Below are 25131 nucleotides of genomic sequence, written 5' to 3'. Positions count from 1 at the left end.
ACACTTTGCGAGTAAGGTGAAGAAATACGATTCACAGTAATAAGAAAACCTTTATGGATAGATATGAACACAAACACACACTGCAGTTTTACTGGAGTACGTACATGTGCCTAGTCTCTCAGGAATGCAAGAGATTACAGTCTCAACACTACTGTGGAATGCATTTAGAACAGTGTGAAAATCGGCTTAGATCACGGTAAGTGGATTTAGTATTCCGCTTCTGGGGATTGTGAACAGAGAGGAAAAAAAAAAAAGAGGGATGTGTCTGTAGCATCATTGGGTTTAGAAAAAAAGCATATATACACCAAGGTTAACTGGAGTTGATTAACAGGACGTCCAACTGTGCAGTGTTCATGAAGCGCTCCCACAACGGGGGAAGGTAAAGGGCTTCCGCGAGAGAGAATAATACTATGAGCGAAGCACGTAATAAGAAACAGGATAGTGGAGAAAATTTTTTTTAATGACACTGAACATAGATTAACTTCGATTGGGTGAAATGAGAGGCTGTAGTACGCTCATGATCCGCTCCCAGAGAAGTGGACATGGTGGAAATGATGATAGTAGTAGTCAAAGCAGCAATAGATAACAGGGATTATTCACTTCCAGGGATTGAAGAATTGAAACACTCTCTCTAGGGTGGATGCAAAGTAATGCAAATGAATGAGAGAGGAAATCGGCTTGAAAACCTTATTCAGTACTCAACGTTGTAAAGTAATTTAGGTAAGGTAAGATATATATATATATATATATATATATATATATATATATATATATATATATATATATATATATATATATATATATATATATATATATATATGATGTATCGTTACAAATGATCATTGTGAACACATAGAAAGCTACACAGATAGACAAATGCATCGAAATGAAGTTATAGATGAGAGGATACACGTGTTATAACTGGCACGTTAGCGGAGGGATATAACTGTGGTATGCGAGGCGGGAGGAGGAGGGTCAAGTGGGTGGTAGCGCGGTGTATCCGAGCCGTTCCATGACACCCCGGCATACTTGCTGTATGTGCTCCACCTCCCGGATGTCCATGCGAGACTTCCAGTGGTCATGCCGGTAGTTGGAGTCCCGGTACGTGTTGAGGTACCTGCAAAAACGATCGTCGGTCATAATATCTCATCTGATGTGTCAACAGCTATCGTACAATCTAACGTAATATTCATGTACACCAGAACTCCACGCGTATACACTTGCGTTACCATAGCAGCTGGGCCCTAAGCACCCACCCTTGTCGTACACCACACCAAGATCCCTGTATTCCCCTCACATCACACCAGGACCCCTACATGCAGCCTTGTCACCCACGTAAATGCTCCAAGCAGAAACTTTCCCTGCAAGATCCTAACCACCACATCTCCGTCAATATGACACCCACCTTTATACCACACCACATCCCCATCAATATGACACCCACCTTTATATCACACCACGTCCCCATCAATATGACACCCATCTTTATACCACACCACATCCCCATCAATATGACACCCACCTTTATATCACACCACATCCCCATCAATATGACACCCATCTTTATACCACACCATATCTCCATCAATATGACACCCACCTTTATATCACACCACATCCCCATCAATATGACACCCATCTTTATACCACACCATATCTCCATCAATATGACACCCACCTTTATACCACACCACATCACGATCCATAAAACCTATCCTCACACCATGCTAGGACCCCTGCCTCCACCCTCATCTCACTCCACACCAGGTCACATGCACCCACGCCAACACCTTATCATCCAGTCTTCCCTCACACTCACACTCAGAGCCCCCCTACCATCTACAACACCAGGAACCCCATCTTCCCTGAGCCTCCTCCTCCTCCCACCACCACACTGCACCCACACTCCTCCTCCCCCCACGGCACACCTACCCCTGTTTCTTAGCGGGTGGTTGATCCAGGCTGGCATGCTGCTGGAGGTACGTTAAGACCCCCTGAGACACGTCGACACCCATGAAGGCGAAGATGCGTCTCGTTTCCTCGTGGGGATGATCCACCAGGTCCTCGTAGCGAACGCGCAAGTACCTGGACGAGGACAAGGAACGACTTTCCCTGAGTGAGTTTACTGTATGTGATTCCGTATCTAAATTGACAGGTTAGTAGTAATGATGGAAGAGCCACTGCCATTGAGAAATTCAGTATCTGGATACAATCCCCTAAAATCTGCTGGAGTCGAGAGATTTCTACTTTGTATTTCATTTTTCAATATTTTGGGTAAATTAGGAACGTAGCACTTCATTTTGAGCGGGGTGTCTTTTTTTTTTATATTCCAGTGTTAATAATATTCTTTATACCTAGATATTCACTTGGCTTTTGTTTACTAATTAATTACAGATGACAGACGAACATTTTTTTTCAGTGGTTCTGGAGTTTTATATCAGTTTAGGGATTAAATCCTCTGGGACCATTTTCTCAGAAAGTGCAGTATCGTTTTCTTTAAAGCAAAGTATTATATATGCTCAATAGCTTTGATTCATCCCCACTCTCACCCTAAGAAATAATGGATAAAGAATGAATCTCACTATATGTAAAAAGCATGGGAAATGATGTGATCAAGCTGGGTTGTATAACAGAATTTTTCTATCAATGATTTGTCTAAAATTTATTTCTGGATTTCCACAGGCTTGGCAGAGAATAAGAATAACACCAGAAACTTTATTCTCCATTGCATATTCCCAGCGGGAGATTGGCCATCAACAATTTCCTGGAGAAAACACGACAAATATCTGATATATTTGAAAAAGACCAGATAAATGACCTGTAACCTTTGAAACCATTTTCTATGATTTAGAACGAGATGAATCGTTTTCTCTGGTGTTTCGCTTTTGTTTAAGGGAGACTTGCGGACATACGTTGTAGTCCCTTGCTTGATGCCGTAAAGGTATGCTGTAGAGTGGACTGTAGTGCACTAAAGTGATATCATCTTCCACAAGGAAAGGGAAAATTATTAAAGGGGTTTAATTTCATGTTGCAAACGGTGTGGGAGTGAAAGACGATAACCCAAACTGAGTTCAGGAGGGGGAGGAGATAAGAAAGCAGAGGAAATGGAATAGAATGAGGAGGAAATCGGGGAGTGCCTACCTACCAACCTACGGTGAAATTTTTGAGAGAGAGAGAGAGAGAGAGAGAGAGAGAGAGAGAGAGAGAGAGAGAGAGAGAGAGAGAGAGAGAGAGAGAGAGTAATTCCAACATAAGATGGTAATTTGTGAAAAAAAAAACTTGGCAGAAATTTATCTCTCTCGCTTCACACAAGTCTCTCATATTTTTTTTTTCCAATCGCTTTTCTGGGTTCAGGACGCCATCCCTGTCAGTAAGAACTGAGACCACGATCACTACGACTATGGTCCCGTAACAACTCTGGCCACGATCACTACGACTATGGTCCGTAACGACACCATTCAGACCTCATCCCTAGCGTCGTCCAGCCACACTTCTATCTGACCACCGTCACCAGTGGACGTTACCTCCACCGTGTACTTTTACCTGTTCTGGCCCAGAGCTTCGAGCTGAAGGTCCTCCTCAATGTTGCTGCACTGGAACTCGACGTTGCGATGGTCATGACCCCACAGCCCTCCGCCTCGCTTCACCGAGCTGATGATGCCTCGCGGATCACGGACGAGGTGAACTACCTGCCAGGGGGGGATGATCAAGTCTGTAGGAGTCAATAGAAAGACTAAGGTTCCTGAGTTCTGTCGCATGGCTGCTTAATCCTTCGTCAGGAAAACCTCTCAAGGAGAATGGTTGTTGATAAAACTCGTAAACAGTAGGAGAACAAGTTATTTTAGATACGATTTATATTTAAGCTAAGCAATGTACAAAGAGGTCACCAGAAAAATGCTAGTTTTTTTCATCTTAGTTGAGGGAACAGTTGTAAAGTGCAAAAATGAAGTTAATCCTCCAAACTGTTTTAGAATTTTGCTAGAATATCCTTTGCTTCTTGCTTCATGTTTCTGACCAACCTGTCGCAATATTCTGTGACAAATATTTCGTACCCCGGTGGATCTCATCACATTCCTTCTTTCAGGTCCATCAATGACAGGTCTTATCTACGGGTGACGTTCAGTTAAGTAATTGTATTTTATGAGGCAAGTGTCTTTCGGTCAGAATAAACACGCCATTTCTCCCATACATTACTAAGAAAAAAAAAGGGGGGGGGGGAAACTGCTCCAAAACAATTGTAGTGCCTAAGATTTCCCATGATGAATCAGATTCTGTGGGTCCAGACGTTGACTTTCAAATCTCATTCAAGTACATGTGACGAATGCATTAACACAAGATCTCTCAAACTATACAAGTCTAATCTTTGCAGTCGCTGGTATGACCTGCGTCACGAAGCAAGCGTGCGTACGCTTTCTGGTTAAAGGTACCGTTATGACCTTTGGCACGGTAAGGATAAATCACTTTAGGACCACTGACCTTGATGTCGGGTCTCTCCTGGATCCAGGGCCGGACGAAGCTTGCTCTGGCCCTGATCGTCTTCACGAGTCGAAGTCGGGCTTCGAGACAGAAGTACTTCGTGCCCTCTGGCTTCCTCCTGAAGAAGAATAAACCCTTCCTCTGCCAAGCGTGGATGATCTGCGGAGGTAGACGTCCATGGGTTGTTGTCTGAAGGAGGCTAAATCTAGACTGTACAATTATCCAGCGGGTTCTAACATAAGGGTAAATTCTAGAGTGATGTGGTTGATTTATGGATATGTGCTTAGTTGTGCGGTATTGTTGACGTTAGGTTGTGAAATACAAATGTAGATTGATGCTCAACTCTGGAGTCATGTGGCTCATGGAGTAATGATTACTCGTGGAGTAATCCTCTCTCGTGGGGTAACGTTGGAGACTTGGAGTAGTACTGTGATAGTGGTGGTAAGTGGGAGGTGTGAAAGACTTCGTGCGTATTGAACTTTGAAGCCATGCTGAGGTGTTAGAATATGTTACAATCCATTATATGTTAAATGGTGAAAGGTAGGAACCTAAAGACTTAGAGGGAGTCATGTCAGAAATATGGATTGGAAAGCATCGTAGTTTTTCCCACATTGTTTATTTTTTTTTTTGAGAATCAGAGACAAGCAAATCAAAGCTCTTGATTAGGTGCCTTTTTGTAGGATCATTATTACTACTACTTTGTTCTGAGAGAGAAAGAGAGAGAGAGAGAGAGAGAGAGAGAGAGAGAGAGAGAGAGAGAGAGAGAGAGAGAGAGAGAGAGAGAGATGAAGGCACTCTTCTAAGCTCACCCATGATCCCCGTCAACACCCTCAGAACGAGACAAGAACACAGAAGTATCGGATTGGAATATCATGGATCAGTATTGAATTGGAATATCATGGAACAGTTTGTGAGGATGGCGGGGAAAGATGTAACACAGAGATACGATAATGTGATAAGATGAACCAAACGGACTATATATATATATATATATATATATATATATATATATATATATATATATATATATATATATATATATATATATATATATATATATATATATATATATATGAGGTGGTTCAGCTTTGGTAATGATTCGAATAAAGATCAAGTGATGCTTGAATACGTGATGTCAGCTAAGACTGTTATCATTGACACCTTGGATGGACTTGAAGTCCTCCTCCTCCTCCTCCTCACCTTACGTCTGCAGTCCAGGAGATCGCCCAGGAGCCTTGCGGCGTCAGCCCGCAAATTGGCGTCACCGTTAGGACCGAGGACTTTCTTCCAGACGAACAGAGGCTCGAAGACGTACAGCGCTCCTCCCCCCGAGGTCAGCAGCTCCCCTGTGTAGGACGACCCAGAACGCTGGTACGTCAACAGCAGTACCTGATGACAGGGGGACGGAGATAGTGGTTATGGTCCAGTCATAACGAAGAACTGAGGGACGTTGGTTGTATGGATGAACGCAATCTATATAAAGGTTATAGAAGTAATAGCAGTCGTAGGAATTAGTCGTAGAAGTAGAATAGTTGTTTTGGTCGTAGATTTAGTGGTAGGAGTGGTACTAAAAAGTAGGTTGTTGAATGTTGTTGCTCTTTTAAATGGTATTGCTTTCAGTGATAGTTGCAAATAGTAGGTAGTAATATTGAACGTATTAGTGGTAGTTATAACGGTACCAGCAGTAGGGGCAATGGTAGTTATAAAACCTGCAGTAGTTTTCGTCAGAGTCAAACTGCGAGATTCAGGAAATGTTATATGAACTAGTAGTAGTTGTTAATACTACTGTTGTAGTTATCGTTCGTAAATCATTAGGTGAAGAACACTAGATTTTATGGGTGTATATACAGCATTTGGCAGTGCTGGAAAGAGTGTGTGGATTGGGGAGCAGATGTCTATATTTTGAATATGTTAGGCACAGGTGGCTATAAGGCTGATGGGAACCTGGGTAAGAGAGTCAGTTAGCGAACTGAAAGGATTAATTCAGATGTTCTTTTTTCAGTAACTCAGTCCAACGAACGTTCAAATACTTCCAGCTCAAATGATCCTTATCATTATTACGAATGACTCAAGCCTATATAATATTAGACCACAGTGATATGAGTGTGTTTGTAATATCAATATTCAGAGATATTTTTTTTATAGTGTATGATATTGATATCACAACACTACTATTACCATAATTTTCCAAGCCCAGAGGTTATGAATTTTTATTGCAAATTGGATCTTCATGGTCTACCCCACGTATCCCAATCAATAAGATATTCTATTACCAATTAATTATAGAGGGATAATTATCTTTTTTTCTTCTTTATCATGGAAGCTGTCAGCGATGCACCACATGTGCATTATTTTCTTTGTACTAAGAGGGAAAAATCGTCTTCTCATTTCTGAGCTTTGATATCTAACTGAACTTATCTACTGAATGTTGATCGTGATGAACGTCTATAAGTTTCACGAAAAGTTAACAGAACATAATATATATATATATATATATATATATATATATATATATATATATATATATATATATATATATTTTTTTTTTTTTTTTTTTTTTTTCATACTATTCGCCATTTCCCGCGATAGCGAGGTAGCGTTAAGAACAGAGGACTGGGCCTTTGAGGGAATATCCTCACCTGGCCCTCTTCTCTGTTCCTTCTTTTGGAAAATTAAAAAAAAAAACGAGAGGGGAGGATTTCCAGCCCCCCGCTCCCTTCCCTTTTAGTCGCCTTCTACGACACGCAGGGACTACGTGGGAAGTATTCTTTCTCCCCTATCCCCAGGGAATATATATATATATATATATATATATATATATATATATATATATATATATATATATATATATATATATATATATATTCCCTCAAAGGCCCAGTCCTCTGTTCTTAACGCTACCTCGCTATCGCGGGAAATGGCGAATAGTGTGAAAGAAATATATATATATATATATATATATATATATATATATATATATATATATATATATATATATATATATATATATATATATATATATCATGTTCTGTTAACTTCTCGTGAATCTTATATATATACCACCTTACCTTGACCACAGGCTTGTGGAAGAGCGTCTCGTTTCTGTTGTAGAAGCCATCGAACATCGGTTGCCACCCTGCAGCCGTATGGCCAGCGACTTCGGGTTGAACACCTACAGGTTCAACGCCGTCCTCAGTGTTCCTCCCCTGAACCTTTGGTTTAACATTATCTGCTGCAGTTTCACCCTCTTTGTCTCGTTGACCACCTGGTTTGATATCTGGTTTTAGCTTGTTTAAAGACACGTTATCAACGTCTTTGGTTTTATTCATGTTGTGTTTTATTGCGACATCTGGAACGACCTCCGTGTTCTTGTTTCTCTCTTCTTTACCTTCACTTAGTTTCTTGTCTGGGTTATGCGCCACATCATCAATTATCCCTGTAAGATTTTCGTTGTTTCTCTTGAATTCTTCGGGATTTTGCTCCATATCTCTTTTGCTTTTGGTGTTTTCCTTTCTACCATTGTGAGCAGCAGCATTATGATCTTCACCCTTAACAGCAGCATTGTGAGCAGCAGCATTATGATCCTCACCTTTAACAGCAGCATTGTGAGCAGCAGCATTATGATCCTCACCTTTAACATCAGCATTGTGAACAGCAGCATTATGATCCTCACCCTTAACAGCAGCATTGTGAGCAGCAGCATTATGATCCTCACCCTTAACAGCAGCATTGTGATCCTCACCCTTAACAGCAGCATTGTGAGCAGCAGCATTATGATCCTCACCCTTAACAGCAGCATTGTGAGCAGCAGCATTATGATCCTCACCCTTAACAGCAGCATTGTGAGCAGCAGCATTATGATTAGCACCATCAGCTACATCATTGTCTTTATTTCTTCCATTCCCAGCGACACCATTTTTATCATTATTTTTCCCATTATCATCCTTCTTATCTTTATCGTAACGGACAGAATGAATCCTATCATGTTTACTGCCGTTACTATCAACAACACTACTGTGTAACGCCCGTTCACCATCACCATCACCATCATTATCGTCTTTAGACACAATCATACTTTGGACAGTCCTTCCTCTCTCACTATCATTAGTGTTCATCTCTTTCACGACCAGTTGTGACTGATTGCCTTCGCGTCCTGAAAATAATGATGATGATATAATTGTTATAATGATAGCCATGATAATTAGGATAATGTAATGATAGTAATGTTGATAATGATTTACGATGATAATCGTGATGATAGAAATAATAATAATGATAATTTTAGATGTAGTAATTCCAAATTAGTTTTAATGACACCAAAATTCAGCAATACTTTGAAATTCTCTGAAATTATTTATCTGTATACATATACCAATCTCTCTCATATATATATATATATATATATATATATATATATATATATGTATATAGATACTTGATCGCCGTTTTCTGCGTTAGTTAGGCAGCGCCAGGAATATCAGAATATGAGGTAGGAATCTCTCTGTCTCTCTCTCTCTCTCTCTCTCTCTCTCTCTCTCTCTCTCTCTCTCTTACCAGCACTCCCAGCCTTGAGGACGCCGGGCAGGAGGTAGACGTACAAGATGCAGACGACGACCGCCCCCGCCCACACCTTGTGGTTCCTGGACCAGCGGTACAAGCTCCTCCTGACGCCCATCTTCCTCCGTGAGCCACCAGCCTCAATGGACTTCCCAGCAACACCAGCCAACGAGCAGCGCCTTACTTCTGCGTCCTCACACCCGCGGCCCAGCACCTTACGTCCTTGTTTTGGTACCTTACGTTCGTGTTCTGGTATCTTACGTCCGTCTTCTGGTGCCTTACGTCCGTGTACTGATGCCTTACGTCCGTGTACTGGTGCCTTACGTCCGTGTTCTGGTGCCTTACGTCCGTGTACTGGTGCCTTACGTCCGTGTACTGGTGCCTTACGTCCGTGTACTGGTGCCTTACGTCCGTGTACTGGTACCTTACGTCCGTGTTCTGGTGCCTTACGTCCGTGTACTGGTACCTTACGTCCGTGTACTGGTGCCTTACGTCCGTGTTCTGGTGCCTTACGTCCGTGTACTGGTGCCTTACGCCCGTGTACTGGTGCCTTACGTCCGTGTACTGGTGCCTTACGTCCTTGTTCTGATCCCTTACGTCCGTGTACTGATGCCTTACGTCCGTGTTCTGGTACCTTACGTCCGTGTACTGATGCCTTACGTCCGTGTTCTGGTACCTTACGTCCGTGTACTGGTGCCTTACGTCCGTGTTCTGGTACCTTACGTCCGTGTGCTGGTGCCTTACGTCCGTGTACTGGTGCCTTACGTCCGTGTACTGATGCCTTACGTCCGTGTTCTGGTACCTTACGTCCGTGTACTGATGCCTTACGTCCGTGTTCTGGTACCTTACGTCCGTGTACTGGTGCCTCACGTCCGTGTTCTGATGCCTTACGTCCGTGTACTGATGCCTTACGTCCGTGTTCTGGTACCTTACGTCCTTGTTCTGATGTCTTACGTCCGTGTTCTGGTACCTGCAACACACAGGGGATGAGTGGGAGAGAATAAGCACGTTTGTCCTGCGTTCGCTGGAAAATCCTCTTGGTTATGAAGATTTTGTGAATGTTATTTCCTTTTCATGTACATAGAAGGAAAGCTTAACACTTGGGCAACCTCAGCTCAAGTCCTTACGCCTATAATCATTGCATTATATATACACATACATACAAGTCCGGGTTCGAATCATTCTTGTGATATATATATATATATATATATATATATATATATATATATATATATATATATATATATATATATATATATCCCTGGGGATAGGGGAGAAAGAATACTTCCCACGTATTCCCTGCGTGTCGTAGACGGCGACTAAAAGGGAAGGGAGCGGGGGGCTGGAAATCCTCCCCTCTCGTTTTTTTTTAATTTTCCAAAAGAAGGAACAGAGAAGGGGGCCAGGTGAGGATATTCCCTCAAAGGCCCAGTCCTCTGTTCTTAACGCTACCTCGCTAGCGCGGGAAATGGCTGATAATTTGAAAAAATATATATATATATATTAGAACACGCGTCAGGTATGAAATATTCCTCTCCCATGTCCCTTGAGGAATATCTGAAGACAAGCAATTTCCAACATCCTACTATTATATATCTCCTCGTCTGGCAAGGATATAGCAGTGAGGTGAATAAACACAGCCTACATGAAGTATGGACGATACTGGACATTTGATGACCCCAACATACGATGAGAAAGCTACAAGAAACCATCATACATGGTAAGGACAGAAGAAAACGTTGTCATGTGACCTTTTTTTTAGAGACAGAAAAAATAAGGAAGTTTAAAGTTGTCTGTCACTGTAATCACAAAACTGGAACATATATCATATGAAAGTTATCTCTCTACTTACACTTTCGTATACTTAAGCCTTGTATTATACCATTAGCAATTCAACCTTACAAACAATTTATATGAAAATATTCATTCAGGCCAGCAAACTCCAAGGTTCAGTACTATCCTCTCCAGTGGATATAATGGACAGCTATATCTTATACATAGGCATCATGTGTCCTAGATAAGAGTGAACATTCAGTGGGAAACATCCCCTCTTGTCATCTGTCTCAAATGTTGTAACATCTAGTGGGAAACATCCCCCCATCATCATCATCATCATCATCATCATTATCATCAATTATCATCATCATCAATCATTATCATCTATCATCATTATCATCATCATCATTATCATTATCATCATTATCATCAATAATCATCATCATTATCATAAATTATCATCATCATCAATTATTATCATCTATCATCATTATCATCATCATCATTATCATTATCATCATTATCATCAATAATCATCATCATTATCATCAATTATCATCATCATCAATCATTATCATCTATCATCATTATCATCATCAATCATCATCATCATTATCATTATCATCATTATCATCAATCATCATCATCATTATCATCTATCATCATTATCATCATCATCATCATCATCATTCATCATCATCATCATAATGAACCACCAGTCATCATCATCATCATCATCATCATCATCATCATCATCATCATCATCATAATGAACCACCAGTCATCATCATCATCATCATCATCATCATCATCATCATCATCATCATCGTCATCATCATCATCATCAATCATCATCATAACCATCATCATCATCATCATCAATCATCATCATCATCATCACCATCATCATCATCATCATCAATCATCATCATCATCATAATGAACCACCAGTCATCATCATCATCATCATCATCATCATCATCATCATCATCATCATAATGAACCACCAGTCATCATCATCATCATCATCATCAATCATCATCATCATCATCATCATCATCATCATCATCACCATCATCATCATCATCATCATCATCATCATAATGAACCACCAGTCATCATCATCATCATCATCATCAATCATCATCATCATCATCATCATCATCATCATCATCATCATCATCATCATCATCATCATCATCATCATCATCATCATCATCATCATCATCATCATCATCATCACCATCATCATCATCATCATCAATCATCATCATCATCATCATCATCATCATCATCATCATCACCATCATCATCATCATCATCAATCATCATCATCATCATCAATCATCATCATCATCATCATCATCATCATCATCATCATCATCATCACCATCATCATCATCATCATCAATCATCATCATCATCATCATCATCATCATCATCATCATCACCATCATCATCATCATCATCATCATCAATCATCATCATCATCATAATCAACCACCAGTCATCACCATCATCATCATCATCATCATCATCATCATCATCATCATCATCATCACCGTAATGAACCACCAGTCATCATCATCATCACCATCATCATCATCATCATCAATCATCATCATCATCATAATCAACCACCAGTCATCACCATCATCATCATCATCATCATCATCATCATCATCATCATCATCATCATCGTAATGAACCACCAGTCATCACCATCATCATCATCATCAATCATCATCATCATCATCATCATCATCATAATCAACCACCAGTCATCATCATCATTATCATCATCATCATCATCATCATCATCATCAATCATCATCATCATCATTATCATCATCATCATCATCATCATCTATCATCATTTGACAGATGCCTTAACTTCAAGAATCATGGTATGTCTCTCTCTCAGGTCTTGGTCACATCATCTCTGGCAATCAATCATACAGTATTATCTCGTCTCTTGAGAACAGACATCATCTCATCCTCGACTGGCATATCCCTCAGGGTGTCTGAATCCTTTTTTTCTTAGGATTTCCCTAAATCTTGCTCCAGACAGTAGCCTTGTTCCGCCGCTGATTTATGGCGTGGGTAATGAATTATGCAGATCCAGCCAGGAGTCATTGGCTACTTTTTCTATTTTTTTCCCCCCCCCCGCTTCTGGAGGCTTGAGCAGCTGTTGGTTTCCGAGGTGGTTCAGCTGTGTTTCTTTCCTTCATCCGCCTCATAAGTGGCCCGCAGATGTTCAGAAACAATACCGCACTAGACGTTGAGATGAACTGGAAATGTCACTCTAATATATATATATATATATATATATATATATATATATATATATATATATATATATATATATATATATATATATATATATATATATATATATATATATTAGAGTGGGATGAAGAAGTAAGAGTACTAGTGAAAGAGAAGAGAGAGGCATTTGGACGATTTTTGCAGGGAAAAAATGCAATTGAGTGGGAGATGTATAAAAGAAAGAGACAGGAGGTCAAGAGAAAGGTGCAAGAGGTGAAAAAAAGGGCAAATGAGAGTTGGGGTGAGAGAGTATCATTAAATTTTAGGGAGAATAAAAAGATGTTCTGGAAGGAGGTAAATAAAGTGCGTAAGACAAGGGAGCAAATGGGAACTTCAGTGAAGGGCGCAAATGGGGAGGTGATAACAAGTAGTGGTGATGTGAGAAGGAGATGGAGTGAGTATTTTGAAGGTTTGTTGAATGTGTTTGATGATAGGGTGGCAGATATAGGGTGTTTTGGTCGAGGTGGTGTGCAAAGTGAGAGGGTTAGGGAAAATGATTTGGTAAACAGAGAAGAGGTAGTGAAAGCTTTGCGGAAGATGAAAGCCGGCAAGGCAGCAGGTTTGGATGGTATTGCAGTGGAATTTATTAAAAAAGGGGGTGACTGTATTGTTGACTGGTTGGTAAGGTTATTTGATGTATGTATGACTCATGGTGAGGTGCCTGAGGATTGGCGGAATGCGTGCATAGTGCCATTGTACAAAGGCAAAGGGGATAAGAGTGAGTGCTCAAATTACAGAGGTATAAGTTTGTTGAGTATTCCTGGTAAATTATATGGGAGGGTATTGATTGAGAGGGTGAAGGCATGTACAGAGCATCAGATTGGGGAAGAGCAGTGTGGTTTCAGAAGTGGTAGAGGATGTGTGGATCAGGTGTTTGCTTTGAAGAATGTATGTGAGAAATACTTAGAAAAGCAAATGGATTTGTATGTAGCATTTATGGATCTGGAGAAGGCATATGATAGAGTTGATAGAGATGCTCTGTGGAAGGTATTAAGAATATATGGTGTGGGAGGAAAGTTGTTAGAAGCAGTGAAAAGTTTTTATCGAGGATGTAAGGCATGTGTACGTGTAGGAAGAGAGGAAAGTGATTGGTTCTCAGTGAATGTAGGTTTGCGGCAGGGGTGTGTGATGTCTCCATGGTTGTTTAATTTGTTTATGGATGGGGTTGTTAGGGAGGTAAATGCAAGAGTTTTGGAAAGAGGGGCAAGTATGAAGTCTGTTGGGGATGAGAGAGCTTGGGAAGTGAGTCAGTTGTTGTTCGCTGATGATACAGCGCTGGTGGCTGATTCATGTGAGAAACTGCAGAAGCTGGTGACTGAGTCTGGAAAAGTGTGTGGAAGAAGAAAGTTAAGAGTAAATGTGAATAAGAGCAAGGTTATTAGGTACAGTAGGGTTGAGGGTCAAGTCATTTGGGAGGTGAGCTTGAATGGAGAAAAACTGGAGGAAGTGAAGTGTTTTAGATATCTGGGAGTGGATCTGGCAGCGGATGGAACCATGGAAGCGGAAGTGGATCTTAGGGTGGGGGAGGGGGCGAAAATTCTTGGGGCCTTGAAGAATGTGTGGAAGTCGAGAACATTATCTCGGAAAGCAAAAATGGGTATGTTTGAAGGAATAGTGGTTCCAACAATGTTGTATGGTTGCGAGGCGTGGGCTATGGATAGAGTTGTGCGCAGGAGGATGGAGGTGCTGGAAATGAGATGTTTGAGGACAATGTGTGGTGTGAGGTGGTTTGATCGAGTGAGTAACGTAAGGGTAAGAGAGATGTGTGGAAATAAAAAGAGCGTGGTTGAGAGAGCAGAAGAGGGTGTTTTGAAGTGGTTTGGGCACATGGAGAGAATGAGTGAGGAAAGATTGACCAAGAGGATATATGTGTCGGAGGTGGAGGGAACGAGGAGAAGAGGGAGACCAAATTGGAGGTGGAAAGATGGAGTGAAAAAGATTTTGTGTGATCGGGGCCTGAACATGCAGGAGGGTGAAAGGAGGGCAAGGAATAGAGTGAATTGGAGCGATGTGGTATACCGGGGTTGACGTGCTGTCAGTGAATTGAATCAAGGCATGTGAAGCGTCTGGGGTAAACCATGGAAAGCTGTGTAGGTATGTATATTTGCGTGTGTGGACGTATGTATATACATGTGTATGGGGCGGGGTTGGGCCATTTCTTTCGTCTGTTTCCTTGCGCTACCTCGCAAACGCGGGAGACAGCGACAAAGTATGCGAATGTGTGTGTGTGTGTTTTGGCATATATCTCATCACATATCTACTCATATGTGCCATTTTATATACCCTTAGAATTAGCCTCACTAAGTTATGCGAAAGAAGTTCTCACTTTACTCTGGAAGAAAGTATGTCTTTATTCCCCCCCAAAAAAAAGAGAATACAAAATGTACTTTTTCCTCTCACATCTCAATATATAAAAAAAAGATCAGGAAAATTTCTGCCTACTCGCGGCAAGGAAGTCTTCCATCCAACCTTTCAATATCAGGAGGTAGGATTATTGTACACCAGTGAACTCATGCAACCAAGATTGGGGCCTGGAGAACTGGGAACAATTTGGAATATCCTAAAATTATTTGGCACTGTTCTCAACGTATTGGGCTATTCCCTGCGCCACCAGCCTTTGTATGTGATATACCGTGAGTGCTTTTACTACGGACAGTCGATACCTTCTTCTTATTTAGAGTATATACTTCTCCAGCGTGCAAAACGAAGGCAACTCCACACACCCCCAATTTTTTTTTTTTTTTTTTTGGGGGGGAGAGGCAAGAGGAGCACGATGAGCATAAATATCGAGCAGCTTCATGCTTGTGCTCGAAATATATGATAGGAATAGAGACACGAGGCTTGGATGATAAAACTTGCTCTGAGGCTGCCATCGCTATCGATGTTGCATATAGCAATTCAAGTGATGTAATGCATATTGTTGCCACGATCTACAGCCGATGCGTCCATCTCCAGTGTGTGTGTGTGTGTGTGTGTGTGTGTGTGTATATGTGTGTATTGTCACGAGCAATGTTCTCACACAGAGATGATGCAAAGGGAGGGGAGCTAAGATGATATAGGTGTATACCAATCGCTTGTCTCTGCCACACAGAGCAACCACACTCTACAGATATGTGTTATCAGCATTATCTTCCCGTTGATGTGAAGTGATCTACGACAGTAAAGAGAATTATAGCAGACGCGAATCGTGTGGATTATCAAAACTTCGGAGTGTTTTATCACCTGGTCATGCGAGGGTTTCTAGTTGGCTATAGATGTTGAGATATAAGAATTATAATCATTGATACTTTATACTATACACAGATACATATTCACCAGGAGTTTATACATAAACGCAATCAGCTTGCAGACAGACACACCTTAATACGTCACATACATTCGTTAACAGACAGTCACACCTGCACACGTCAGGGAACAGCTGTGTATCCCATGACACCATTAACTTTCTAATCCTCAGAATATATACATACAGTATCTGCTCTTCACATCAGTTTTATATGCCTTGTTTATCCTTGCTACGCGTAAATCTTGTTATATGAATTTTTTACTTTTAAGTTTCCATCATTCTGCTGCCACACGCAAGCATGTCATCTAGACGCAATATTGCATTTCCTTTTTACTTCAATGTATTCGTCTTACATTCAAAAATGACATACTGTGGTCACTTTAGTCACTTTATACTTTTAGATCTGCATGAGATGAAGATCTTTGCAATATGAATGACCCACATACATTCATTACATCCAGGTAACATCAGTCGAAAAAGGAATACTTTTTAGGTCAAGCGTTCAAGATCCATCTCGAGAATCACATTATAAAACACTATGCTTTATTTCGTCATCATGCACTTTGTTCTATATTGCACTGAGGGTCACATCCTTCTGAAAACTTTATAGAAGAGGATCTATGGCGACCTGGTTATATTTGGAACTTATATTCCACGTGGTAAGGTTTCCGAATGTAAGCAATATGGATTAAGCGCGGAATAGTAGCAGAGCTAAGGTTCACTATTGACTGGTCCTACATCAATAGAGCCAGCCATCGTGGCAAACACCACACCACACTCTTACACTTACACTTAAAACACTCCATCTTAACGCACGTATCAATTTTCCACTACTGCTTAAACATTCATCAGCATATTTCTAAGTACGCAACAGTCTGTTACTTCTGTTACTACCGTTGTCGTTACTGTTCGTACCGCTCCCGTTTGCTGTGCCCGGCCACTGTTAAGGGTGCGGGAGGGTAAGGAGAGTTGGTAGAATCGATTCACCGTTTCAAAAGGCGAAACTTTACTAACTTACGAACCGAGGTGCAGCAGGAGCAGCAGGTGTGAGGTCTCTAATTAACATCTGGCATTAGGTGGGTGACACCTCTGGTTGGGGGGGGGGATTGAGAGGGGAGGCGCTACTAGAAGGGAGGTGGGTACACGGAAGGAGGAAAAAAAGGGGAATAAATGAGATAAGGGGAAAGAGAGGTGCTAAAGGAAGGATTTAAAGGGAGACTGTCATTACTGGGAGAGAAGGGGGGAAGAACAAAATGTGAGAGTGAAAGAGCTGGGAGAGAGAGAGAGAGAGAGAGAGAGAGAGAGAGAGAGAGAGAGAGAGAGAGAGAGAGAGAGAGAGAGAGAGAGAGAGAGAGAGGAGTGTGAGGGAGGAAGGCACTCCAAAAGACTGGCAGACGGTTAAGTGGAGGGACACATGTGTTCAGCTTGTGGTGGTAATCTTGTTAACCTGACGCTACAGGCCCTGCAGGCAATCTAGAATATAAACATTCCTCAAACCATATTTTTGTCTATTCAAACTCTAATTAAAAACGTAATTTATATAGGCAATAGATATGGGACATTGCCTTAATAAATTTGTATCTGAAATTTACGTTTATATGATTTATATGTAAAATCTACTCATGAATACATATTCCATATAAATATGGCTGGGCATAAAGTTGTTGCTGAGTTTTCTACGTCTGTTTCTGTCTGTCTGTTTGCGTCTATCATACTGTCTGTCCCTCACTCTGTTCTGTGAGCACTGTAACGTCTTCTATCCATTTGTAAGCAAAAGAGGAAGAATACATGCATACATCCATCCGTCCATACATACATAGTTACATCAGACACTGAACGGATATGGACAAGAAAAGCATAGCTACATCAGACACAGAAGCAAGAAGAAAAAGAACAAGAAAACGCATTAACAGCAACAGCAGAAGCAGAAGCAGCAGCAACAGCAGAAGCAGAAGCAGCAGCAACAGCAGAAGCAGAAGCAGAAGTACCAACAGTAACAGCTACAGGAGGAGCAACACATGCAACATCAAACAGAGAGGCAACACGAGCAGTGTAGCTGTATCTATCTATCATCATGACCTCATCTTCCCTCTCCGTGGTGTGGGTTGAAGGGGGACCTCATCTTTCCTCTCCGTGGTGTGGGTTGAAGGGGGACCTCATCTTTCCTCTCCGTGGTGTGGGTTGAGGGGGACCTCATCTCTCCTCTCCGTGGTGTGGGTTGAGGGGGACCTCATCTCTCCTCTCTGTGGTGTGGGTTGAAGGGGGACCTCATCTCTCCTCTCCGTGGTGTGGGTTGAGGGGGGACCTCATCTTTCCTCTCCGTGGTGTGGGGTGAAGGGGACCTCATCTTTCCGTGGTGTGGGGTGAAGGGGGACCTCATCTTTCCTCTCCGTGGTATAGGTTGAAGGGGGACCTCATCTCTCCTCTCCGTGGTGTGGGTTGAGGAGGATATAAAGCGTACACAGACGGATCACCTCTAATGGGAAACTCTTCCACAGAGCTGCAGCAGTCCAGACCCGCAAACCTCGTACGCTAGAAAGAGGCAAGGACGCCCCAGTTTCCTTGCGGGGACAGACTCACTCTCTGCAACCCTTGGTAAACAACTGACCCGAAACCAAGCAACGAAGTGAACCATTCGGAACAATAACACGAACGATAATAACAACAACAACAACAACAACAAAGTTGAACTGAAAAAAAAAAAATACACTTAACTCAGTGGCACAACTTTCTCAGCGTCCGAAAAAAACAATCAAAAGTTCTGTTGTGAATCCATAACTAGGCGACCCGATGTTTGCTGCTGTTGTTGTTGGCGGACGCAGCAGTAGCTCCTACTAGCGGTGGGTGGTGGTGGTGGTAGCTGTAGTAGTTGTAGTGGTGGTGGACGATGTTGGCTCTCGTTTCAGCTTGCTTCCTGAAGCTATGTAGGCTGTTGCAGAAAGAAAAGAGATCTAATAAGGGAGCTACCAAAGGACAAACATCCCCCACAGTTACTGGTTTTCCTGTTCTAATTTTAATCGCGTTTTCCTTTACCTATTTGCTTACCGTTAAAGGGTTGGCAAATATTGGGTACATTTTCCTCTTTTTTTGGGGGGGGGCCTCGAGCATAGAGTGAAGACTTGTTTGTCTGGCTGCCCTCCACTCACCTCTGTACCCCCATGTTTGTTTTGGAATTTCTGTTTCGCTTTTCCCTTCTCGCTTTGGCGGTGCAGCACACTGGAGGGTTCTCGTCCCTAGGGAAATATATCTGTAAATGTCAATCTGTCCCGCGATCTGTGTGGTATATATATATATATATATATATATATATATATATATATATATATATATATATATATATATATATATATATATATATATATATATATATATATATATATATGTCTTTTTTTATACATTTAGATGATTTTCTGCGAGCGTATTTTTTGGTGACTTATTCATATATACCCCTGTCAAACTAGGGGTGTGTATGTATATATGTTGTATGCATATATGTTGTGTCTTTTGGTTTCTGAATGGAGATTTACTAAGCTGAGGTCAACATCGTTCATTGAGCACATCGATGGATGACTGAAAAGTCTCTCTCTCTCTCTCTCTCTCTCTCTCTCTCTCTCTCTCTCTCTCTCTCTCTCTCTCTCTCTCTCTAAATGCTTTGAGGCTACCAGGAGCTACATTATCAAGCCTCTTGATATGAATGTGTCATCCAAGATTCTGTAGGTCTTCGTGCACACTATCTTGTAACCATCTCCGATGATATCGTTGAGTTTTATTCTTCGTAGCGCCACTATAGTGAATTTGTTTTATATCTTTATGTATATCTTTTACAGTCCTTTTGAATTTGTTTAGTCCGTTTGTCTCTAGCTGTACCAGAACGAGGACGTTCTGGAAGTGGGTTGTTCGAAAGTCCTGTATGAATGTCGAACCCGCGTCATCGGCGATTTCAACGATAGTTCTTCTCTCTCTCTCTCTCTCTCTCTCTCTCTCTCTCTCTCTCTCTCTCTCTCTCTCTCTCTCTCTCTCTCTCTCTCTCTGGTAGGCAGGCAGCAGGTGGTAAGCAACCACCGACCAGGAGGCACAGCAACCCACCTAGTGGTACGTATATCCAGGATGTGGGTCGTTCGTGTCGGATGGCCAGCCAGCCAGAGCTTCAGTGACTTTCAATATTCACTCCATAGGCTCAGGATGTTGTTATCTTTTCACACACACACACACACACACACACACACACACACACACACACACACACACACACATACACACATGGACTGCTGGCATTCAGTTAGCAAACATACTATGTCTTCAAATGGCGCACAACACATGACGTAATTCACTCGACTCATTCGTCGTAACTATGACTTTTTCTGCTGTGAGCGCCATTAGGCACCGGCTAGCTTGGATCGCCTCCTACATGGAATGTGTTTAACAATATTGAGTCGTGTGAATTGACGTGTCATACGGTGTAATTGCGTGAGATGGGGAGTGTATGTGTTTTGGAATGAATGCCACCATCCCAGCATATAGTTGAGGCAGAGGGAAAAAAGGGCATACCAGGGCCGAGGAAGGGAACACAATGGACTCTGAAGTGCTTTCTCACTGTGCCAACGTCACTAACCATCCACATACCAAGTGCGGTGGTACCACCCTGGGATGGCAATTGCTTACCACGTACTATGCCAAGAGAGAGAGAGAGAGAGAGAGAGAGAGAGAGAGAGAGAGAGAGAGAGAGAGAGAGAGAGAGAGAGAGAGAGAGAGAGAGAATCAAACTCATGCATCGTCTTACAGGTCTGTCCAGCGTTGCTTAACAGGTCCCTCATTAAAAGGGTACTCGCTAATTACGGTAATTACACCCACGTATATGAACCATCAGCTTCTAATCCTCTGGGGCCTACTGGGGGGCGGAGGAGAGGCGAGTTTAAGCCAATGCGCGAAAATCTCCTTCGTCAGTTGTGGAGGTATGGGTCAAGTCCCCCGGGAAGAGGAGAATGGTTGGTTGGCCGGAGTGGAGGCGCAACAGCTTAAAGCCTTTGGGGGAAGCACTGGACTCTTAGGGATAAAGTTTCAAGAAAGTGTGTCATCTATCTTCCCTTCTGCCCCAGGGACACTTCCCTACCCTGGCCAGTCATTTTGTGATGCTCCCACATGTCCACACAGTCATCCCTCCCTGCCACTCCCTGCTCTCTCTCTCTCTCTCTCTCTCTCTCTCTCTCTCTCTCTCTCTCTCTCTCTCTCTCTCTCTCTCTCTCTCTCTCTCTCTCTTCTTCTTCACATAGATCACAATTCTGTTACACTGACATGTTTTCCTTAGACTTATGATGGGATTACAATCATCACTGCCAAGAGTATTTCTTCAGTACCATTGTCACACCCTTCATCAAACGCTCCTTAGTTAGGTTTTCCTTTTATATGTGTGTGTGTGTGTGTGTGTGTGAGAGGAAGGTGAGTGAGAAATATACATTTTCCCCAGTATGATATAGCTTCATTCTCGGTCATCATATGAGTAAGTGTTAACCATAATAGTCAACGCCACACGTCCTTTTAATAATGATTATTTGGAAACTCCTTGTAGCAGCTGAACTCTTCTCTACACCTCTGGGCCGAGAAAGTCGCGTTGCTTAACCTCACACTTGCTAAGCTGAGGTGTGTGAGATGTGCAACCAGGAGCAAGAGTTTTTCACGGTTCCTCCTTCTGCTACCGCCATCTGTGAAGACAATTGATTGAGTCGATGACATGACTAGCGTACCAGATTTCAAATAAAGTTTCGATATCCATAATATGTATATCTCTTACTTGCTTCGACTTAGGTGTGTTGTGTGTGTGTGTGTGTGTGTGTGTGTGTGTGTGTGTGTGTGTGTGTGTGTGTGTGTGTGTGTGTGTGTGTGTGTGTGTGTGAGCAATACGAGTTCAGGTTCTAATGATAATGGTCATAAATAGCGGCCATGAATATCGCTGACTGAAAAGTTTCTCCCCTCTCGTTAAATTCAGTAAAGTCATTTCAAAGAAGACGAGGGAGGAAATGTAGGGGGAGCATTTCCTCCCTTGGATATGGGTGAATTAGTCACCTCTGCACAGTACAGATGAAACATTCTGATAGACTGAATTTTGCCTTTTGATTTGATCATCAACACAAAAGACCAACAGAATGAACTAGGAGACGAATGGAGATGGAAGCAAAAATCGTCTTTGGTTAATGGCTTAGAATAAACCGTTAGATTTTAAAGCTTATTTCTCTCTTTTTATGTCCTTTTTAGCATTCATTCATCTGCCTATTCCACAGGCAAAGATATGGCCTCATTAATTTTACGACCTCGTTAGCAACACTTCCCCAGTAAGGCTAACAATGGAAATCTATTTCTATGTAAGTTTTTCCTGCTGTTATTCTATGACAAAATACGAGAATGATATGTTTTATTCAGAGGGTTTGTGGATATATGTGTATGTGATGTAATGTTGCGTGTTTGTTGGAGCTAAGGCAGCGTCGCGGTACTGTGAAGTGATTACACAGTTATTCGTATATGAGAGGACATCCACGATGTGCTTTGTAGGTAATGGGAGGTCGTATAACGGGAGATTGAAGAGGGTTGGAGAAAGAAGTGTTCCTTGGGGAACTCCACTGCCCAGCTTGTGGATGTGGGAGGTGAAGCCTTTGTTAGTGATTCTGCGCTTGGCAGACAGCTACGAAGTTGGCTAGCCACCTTTTTATCATCGTTGTGGAGACAGCTACGAAGTTGGCTAGCCACCTTTTTATCATCGTTGTGGAGACAGCTACGAAGTTGGCTAGCCACCTTTTTATCATCGTTGTGGAGAGTGATGCTAAGGTTTTTGTGTGTGAGGATGTGTATTGTGCAGGAGGGGGTTATGGATGGATGAAACTATACAGGATTTGTTGTGTGAATGTGTTGTATGAGGAATGAAGTGCCTTGGCCCAAATCCTTGCTGTGTAGGTGAGAAGAGAACAATGTTTGATTCTGTTGTAGAGCTGTTCTTCAAGAGTCTGGATGATAAAAGCAGCAGCGATAATAGGGTAGTGTGAGGAAGGGGGTTAGTAGCGCTACGGTAAGAGTGGCCAAGGTTTGTGGCGGAGTTGTTCAGGGTCTGGATCTGGTCTGTGACATCTATTGATGGCAATTGGTTTTGTCCTAACCCCTTACTACAGTCCACAATAGGCGGGTTCACTTATGTACTTGAGGAAGCCAAGATGATTTACCTAACTGATAACTGCAACCAAAGATATGGCTTCAGAGTCGTAGTATGAAACCCCTTACTACAGTCCACAAAAGGCGGGTTCACTTATGTACTTGAGGAAGCCAAGATGATTTACCTAACTGATAACTGCAACTAAAAATATGGCTTCAGAGTCGTAATATGAAAATTAGTCCTTATATTGAGGATTTCAAGAAAATCTAGTACATCATGAACAACCGGTTCCTTTGCTAACGCTCACTGGTCGTCGCCTGTTCATGCGGTGTAGTTTGGCCACCATCACTGCAGTTATCGCCACTATCATATCACCATCACGTTCATGATATGTCTAAATAGTCCCTTATGGTCACCACCATCATCATCATCGCCGTTCCTGGTAGCGCCACACGATCACTATCCTCTTCATCCTCACTCCTGGTAGCTTCTCTACGATCACCATCATCTTCATCCTCACTCCTGGTAGCTTCTCTACGATCACCATCATCTTCATCCTCACTCCTGGTAGCTTCTCTACGATCACCATCATCTTCATCCTCACTCCTGGTAGCTTTTTTACGATCACTGTTACCTTCATCACCATTCCCAATAGTACCTTACATTGACCATGATCTTCATCACCGTTCGTAGTAAGCTCTCTTCCGATCACCATCAACACCATCCCACGTGATACCTCACCATACCTTCGTTACTACAACAGTTGCCTATATTACGTCACCATTATCCTCATCATCAATCCCCAGAACCCTTTTGGGAGGGTAGTCGACCATTAAACCATCACACTACACTTCAACCATTTCCCCCACTGTGGGGGATGTAAGATTAAAGCGACTTTGAGCCCTTCCACTAATCCTCTCATCCAGGTCACAGCCTAAATCTCTCTTTTATCTGCACTTCCCTTCGGTTCCACAATCAATAATTCCCAGTCTTTACCAGTCTCCTCGCTTGTTCAAGGTTTCGAGTCACGTAACGAATCCATGGAAATGTATCGATCGATCGCTCGAGCTTTTTTTGACACCTCTCTCTCTCTCTCTCTCTCTCTCTCTCTCTCTCTCTCTCTCTCTCTCTCTCTCTCTCTCTCTCTCTCGGAAATGTATCGATCGATCGCTCGAGCTTTTTTTGACACCTCTCTCTCTCTCTCTCTCTCTCTCTCTCTCTCTCTCTCTCTCTCTCTCTCTCTCTCTCTCTCTCTCTCTCTCTCTCTCTCTCTCTCCCCTCCTCTCTCTCTCTCTCTCTCTCTCTCCCTCCTCTCTCTCTCTCTCTCTCTCTCTCTCTCTCTCTCTCTCTCTCTGTGTCAGTACCCACAGCGAGATTTTGTCAAGAGGCAGGCTCGTCGCCCTCAAGCATCTCTTCTAGGAGAAAAAAAAAGAAAAAAAGTCTTTTGGTTTACGAAAAATGAGTCATATGGGTCATAATGGTAGTCTCCATTCCGACTTGGAAACCAACACAATCACCATTACAAAATCTGCCTCTCAAAAGCTGGAGTTTGTATGGAGTACCGCTCATATAC

General features: G+C 42.1%; 1 protein-coding gene across 2 annotated transcripts; it reads right to left on the bottom strand.

Moving 5' to 3' along the window:
- Positions 1-827: 827 nt before the first annotated feature.
- Positions 828-17413, bottom strand: LOC139751751 (uncharacterized). 2 transcript variants are annotated; one of them, XM_071667299.1, is made up of 8 exons: positions 17214-17413; positions 9031-10003; positions 7545-8629; positions 5677-5865; positions 4477-4635; positions 3544-3689; positions 1933-2085; positions 828-1117 (listed from the first exon to the last, which is right to left on the bottom strand). In XM_071667299.1, the coding sequence occupies exons 2-8, from the start codon at positions 9149-9151 to the stop codon at positions 976-978; spliced, it is 1995 nt and encodes a 664-aa protein (XP_071523400.1). In that variant the 5' UTR covers positions 9152-10003; positions 17214-17413; the 3' UTR covers positions 828-975. The 2 variants fall into 2 exon arrangements, with proteins under 2 accessions (XP_071523400.1, XP_071523399.1); XM_071667298.1 differs by having other exon boundaries at positions 17318-17410.
- Positions 17414-25131: the final 7718 nt, after the last annotated feature.

Source organism: Panulirus ornatus, chromosome 12 (assembly GCF_036320965.1).
Source record: "Panulirus ornatus isolate Po-2019 chromosome 12, ASM3632096v1, whole genome shotgun sequence".
Classification (NCBI taxonomy): Eukaryota; Metazoa; Arthropoda; class Malacostraca; order Decapoda; family Palinuridae; genus Panulirus; species Panulirus ornatus.
Note: the sequence above shows the minus strand (reverse complement) of the source record. Positions and strands in the feature narration are given on the sequence as shown.